This window comes from Acanthisitta chloris, unplaced genomic scaffold, assembly GCF_000695815.1.
Source record: "Acanthisitta chloris isolate BGI_N310 unplaced genomic scaffold, ASM69581v1 scaffold28087, whole genome shotgun sequence".
Taxonomy (NCBI): Eukaryota; Metazoa; Chordata; class Aves; order Passeriformes; family Acanthisittidae; genus Acanthisitta; species Acanthisitta chloris.
The window spans coordinates 11,419-17,269 of NW_008682484.1; the positions used below are offsets into that span (position 1 = coordinate 11,419).

At 34.8% G+C, this 5,851-nt stretch overlaps 1 protein-coding gene across 1 annotated transcript in view; it reads right to left on the reverse strand.

The window, feature by feature from the left end:
* Positions 1-901: 901 nt before the first annotated feature.
* The window catches only part of ITGA4 (integrin, alpha 4 (antigen CD49D, alpha 4 subunit of VLA-4 receptor)), a gene marked incomplete at its 5' end in the record, with an annotated part of 26,920 nt that continues 21,970 nt past the window's right edge, over positions 902-5,851 (reverse strand). Inside the window, 7 exons of the mRNA XM_009078552.1 lie at positions 902-994; positions 1,879-1,998; positions 2,211-2,309; positions 2,817-2,936; positions 4,355-4,474; positions 4,744-4,851; positions 5,530-5,620. Coding sequence (XP_009076800.1) covers positions 902-994; positions 1,879-1,998; positions 2,211-2,309; positions 2,817-2,936; positions 4,355-4,474; positions 4,744-4,851; positions 5,530-5,620 — 751 coding nt within the window. The remainder of the gene's footprint in view (positions 995-1,878; positions 1,999-2,210; positions 2,310-2,816; positions 2,937-4,354; positions 4,475-4,743; positions 4,852-5,529; positions 5,621-5,851) is intronic.

Consider the following 5,851-nt stretch of genomic DNA (forward strand, 5'->3'; position numbering starts at 1 on the left):
TCAGGTTCTGGAAGAATGCCAGCACTAAATACTACTATGATAAGTACTATAGAAAAATCTTCAAATAAATAAAAATAAATACTTGCTTTAAAAAACCCCACATAGAAATACTTCATTGGAGAAGTCCAAAACATCATGGCAGCACTATCTGAGGAAAGGATGAACAATTCTGTCATGCTTGCAAGTACCATGTTAAAGATGGCTACAAATTATCATCTCCATTAACATACTCTTTCTACAGCTGCATCTCCAGGCTACTCCACAGAATTCTCTGCTCTGAGTCCACCTTTGACCTTCTTGATTCTGGCTTGTGCCTATGTCTCTTCAGTGATGTGGCTGTGCCTGTAAAGCCAAAGCTTATGTGGTTATCTTCAGAAGCTTGAGAGAACTTCTGATAGCCATCTTCTACATCCGTGCACTCTACTTACAGTCCTTCTACTGGTTTAAGCGAATTTACCCTTTTAAAAATGCCAAAGCAAGACGAGAGAGAACTCCTTCTTGAATGTCTAATCAAAATATTATTGAAACTTGAAAAATTAAAAGAATAATTCATGACAATGTGTTTAAGATCTTACTTTCCAGAATTGGCCAAACATTACTTTTTAGAAATTCTTCTTTCTGGTAAGTAATTCTTCTTCTCTTTATCTTTAGTGTTCTTCTGTCTGTTTGAAACCAGATCTATGTATATGTGGCATTTCAAATGATACTGTGAGACTTCAGAACAAACAAAAATTTTCATATTAGAACAACAGTACTCTAAGGTGTAGTCCTCCACAGAGTTCAAGGAAATAAAGCATGTTTTTGAGTGAGCTCAAGACTTAGTTTTCTTTTTTGCTGATGTTTCTCCTGTGAATTAACCTGAATTTTAAATTCTTCACTTTAAAATCAAACGTTTGGCATCTTAGTCATCTTTGTTCCCGCTTGTAAAACTCCAGCTGTCTCTTCTGTTCACATCTTGAGGGACTGGCTTGTATTGCCTTTTGAAAAAGCCAATCTGAAACACACAATTTTGGAATCTGTTGTCAGCAAATCTTTGTTATCAAATCTAAACCATAAAAGAGGAATTAAAATACAATGCACATATATGGCATTTATGATTATGGTATTTGCCATTGCTTTGTCATACCAAGTCATCTCAAATTGTTATTCATTCATTAATCTGAAAAGTAGGTTTGCTTTTTCTTTCTTTACTTTTTGGGAGGCTAATATTCTCCTACGAGGAGTAAGAACATCTGGGCTTGTGAACTGGAACAGTTCACAGAATCCAGTAGTTTTAAAAATGTGAAATGGTAACGAAACTTTCCTATTAAACTTGTTTCATTTCTACACTTCCATGAAAAAATGATTGATGGAGAAATTCTTCATGTAGGTAAAGAAGTTAACAATATCTTAGTTGCTTGCCAGAGAAGCTGCATCCTTCATAGTTTTCCCTTTTACTTATGCACAGGGGTTTTTTTTAGCATTTATATTGCAGTTTGAAATCTTAAACACTTCATTCTGGCATGAAACTATGTTGTGTTGACTATTAGTCATCCTGTGTCAAGTGACATTAAATGTGGAGCACCATCCACAAAAATGATCCATTTGATATCATTAAATTACAGAAATCATCTGCAAACATGAGATGCCATATAAAACATTGTAAGGGGGATTGTAGTGTTGAATAACAGAAGATGTAAAATATGCAGAAGATAAAATTAAGAAAAATGGAGAAGTACTTTTGAAAAAACACAATTTACAGGACGAATTATCTTTCTTTAGAAAGGACAGATCATAATAAAATGGCATTTATCCTTTAATCTGCATTAACAGATCCAAAAATCCTCCAAAAGCATGAATTCCTGACTTGAGAATGACTAAGATATACTGAAAACCTACCTTCCATAATATAAATGAAAGAAGCAAAAGCAAGATAACACCAACTATTAAGCCCATGGCAATAATTAGCACAGTGACACGATATTTTGGCTTTAGGTGGTGCACTCCTTCCAAATAGACCTGGAAAACAGAAAATTACTTTAGTGTTAACTGTTTGGGGTTTCTTTCCCCTAAAAGGTACTAAACCAAACTAGTAAAATTAATTACATTCTCAAGTAATTAGCAATATATTAATTGCCTGTATATAGATATGTATTGAATCGCACAATTTTAATCCTGTTGGTTTTTTTACTTTAACAAGTTTATCACAAATTCATTAAGAGAACTCTTACGTATGCAACTTGTTTGTCCTTATGTAGTTCAATAACTTTTGCACTTTTCTCTGGCCAGGCTGTTGCTCTTACTTCAAATTTCAATGATGATGCATCATCCTGATTTAAAAAAAATAAAAATCCTATCTTTAAAAAGTTACTTCAACACATTGATTCCTGCCCAGCAAAAATGGTAACACAGCTGCTCACAGAAACAGAATCTCACACAAACACACAATGGTGCCTTTTTCTGATCACAAAACAAATTAGTGCCAGAAGCTGGAAAGAAGCCAGGTTGGATTTTACCTAAGTCCACATCCACGCTGCTTTTCTGAGAGAAGTACAATTATGAGGTGAAATCAAATCCCAGCCCTACATAACCCAGGCAGAATAGGCAAAGCAATAAATATCATGAAGTGATAAGCTAAAATACATGTTTTTCAGTGGTTTTCATTTTTCATACATCACCTTCAGCCTTAGCATTAACAACATAAAATAGCTTAATGACTAAAAGACTTAGTTTAATCAGACTGTTTGCAAAAATATAATAGTCAGAATTTATATGCAGAGAATACCACAAACATGCCTTGAAATATTCCCCTCAAGTATAAAAAATTCATGTATTACCATTTCCAAAAGTGAAGGAGTAGCCTCCAGATGCAACTGAACAGTTGCTTCTTTTCCACTTTCCATGTTTCCAAGCTTGCAATGTATTTGTAAGCAAAGGCTGTCATTTTTCATGCAGTACTGTGGAAGGGAGGGAAAGATTAAAACTTGATTTTATCAACCTTATAATCTGAGTATTACAGATACTCAGGAGCTGAGTAAAAAAAAAAAAAAATTGATGTTTGTCTTGAAAAGTCAGGAGGTAACTTCAGGCTGTCACCCACTACTGTCAGTCCATAGGTGCTAGAGGTACAGTAACAAGGGACCAATCTAATAGTTACCTAAAAGACATTTTTTCTTAAAAATTCAAGGTTTTCTAGACTGAAAAATAACAATTTTTGCAATTTGTTTATATGTTTGGGGTTTTTTTTTAATCTAATTTCAAAATAGCTTTTATCAATAGTAATAATTGACAATCACTCTATGCTATCCAGTACAGAGAGCATAACTGATTGATCCTTACACTTGTACACTGACAGCTAGCATCATTTCACTCAGCTTTGGAGAAGACAAAAACACAAGCCTATTCTTGATTATATTCTTTGTCCAAGACTACAATGCCTAAGTACTGATTAGATATTCAAGTGCAGGCTATCTCTTAATCATTGGCTGATACTCCTTGTAATGTGCTTACTTAAAATCCCCAAATTAATAGAATTAAAAAAGCTTCAGCTCTTTCAAGATGAAAGAATTAAATGACATAGTACTTTATCAAGCACAATTTGCAGGGCACAGATTTCTGAGGGAATAAACCCCAGCAATGCCACGCTAAATTAGCAATTCTGGTTTGGACTGCACAGTCAAGTATTTGCCCTCCAGCAGGGTCCATGTGCAGGTATGGAGGGATGAGCTGGAACACTCCAGGCATATATGACATTCTCACGGCCTCCCAAATATTTTTAATAAGGACTTCACAGCCAAAAATTATTTCCATATATTTTGTAATTTTTAATGACTTTTGATCCCATTAACTTGTAGAATCTTACTTGGAATTCACTTACTTTTAGCATTTGTAACACCCTTCACAAAGACATTCCACCATGAATACTACTTTTGGGTTTGATTTTTTTTTTAACCTACTTTCTATTGGCTGCATTTGATAGCACTTTTTGATGTGAAAAGGCAAGTAATATTTGATCTGCATACTTCATGAAATTAAAATAAAACCTGTTTTTCCCCTCATGCATCATTTTCTATTTGTTACTGAATTTCCTCTGCCATTCTGTTTGCCTGCTCTTTCAGTTACGTAACCCTTTGGCAGTTCTTCCTAGGTGATTGTCATCCACACTGACTTCAGTGACATGGCATTAATCAACTTTCTCATCTCAGCTCTCACCTCTTTCACTAAAGTCACTTATGACTACACTGAACTTATCACAGGTCCCACCACAAATCCTTGGAAGACTGCCCTGTGACCTCATTATATAAGATATACTGTTGTCTTAAGGCTCATTCATACAGTCATTTATTTCCCACTGATGCCAAAAGACAGACCTTACCATTTGTCTCTTAATAGGCTTTGAAAAGAAAGTAACGACATCCTTCAATATATTTTCATTTTTTTCTGCTGCAACACAGTTTTTGGGATATGTATTATAGAAGCACTGTCCAACTGTTGTCTAGAAATAAATATAACATCATCATGATTAGAATTTAAAAAGCTGATAAAACACAGAATACAGATTTCTGATAGGCTCAAAAGCAATGTAAATTTTACTTTTAGAATTCTAAAACATGTGGGGCTGAATATGATCCTTTCTTTGTTCACTCTCCTTCACCTTAGCTAGCAAATCAAACAGATGCTTAGCCAAGTAGGTACTATGTTCTGCTTCTCTTTTTCATAGAATTCATATAACTAATAATATTATATTAAGTGACATGTGCTTACCTTGATGTCCAATGTGTTGAATAATTTGAGGTCATTGGGTGGAAAAGCATTCGGTATCATTATCTCTAAGTTAGTATTTGGAGCCATGCTTGGTCCTGCACTGATAACCTTGTGGGGAAGAGTTATATATTTAAAGCCTTAATGGTACTTATTCTGTATATAAATATAAATATATATATACATATACACACACATAAAACTTCATAGACTAGAGTAGCACCTGCACTATTATGCTGACATGAAAATGGATTCTGCTAGGAGTTTTAATATTTTTTTTCATTCATTCTGTAGGCTTACTGAACCCTTCACTTCTCCAAAGCCAATGAGTAAGCAGTGCTAATCTGTGATGACTACCCCGAGGTCATACAGACTGCCTTCTAGGAGAACATGCAAAAGGAACTAGGAGAGATTAATGTCTAACTCCTGCTTTTAAGCCATTGGAGACAAATCTGATACCTATAGATCCTCTTACAAGGAGCTCCTAGTTCCTTTTTCTTACCATAATTCCTTTTGAAGTGTTCCTTAATGGAAAAAGTGGTGAGTCAGAACTGCTCTATCTCTTTGAATCCTGCTAGTGCTAAGAACTTTTTCTCTGATCATTCAGTGGAAGATTTTCCAGGCCAAAAAACTGTTCTAAGAGGGATTAACAGCAACTTCCCATCGCCACTCACCATGCCCTTGTACTCTTAAAAAGTTTCCTTACTGACTGTGCAGATTGTCATTAGATACACTAAACATTAACCTTCAGAACAAGAATAAATAAGGTTTACAAAGGAAAACTCTTACATGGAAAGTGAAGTTGATATTCTCCTTCATACACATAACTTGTGACTCTTTCTCATCTGTCCCATAAACAAACAAAGCTGGTGACACAAACCTGCAATGGTTTAGAAGTTGTTAATGAACAGAATTGCTATATATAATTAGCATAACTTTCTGCTCCATGCTATCTCCTGTAAGATAGGTTCTAAGAAAATACCCAAGTCTGCATTTAAGTACATCTAGGAACATAAAGTAGAAACACTCTACATTTGTACTTCTTCCTCTTAAAATGGCAGATGAATCAAAAGAAGTCATAAATCCTCACCCAAAACTATGCCCCAGGAAT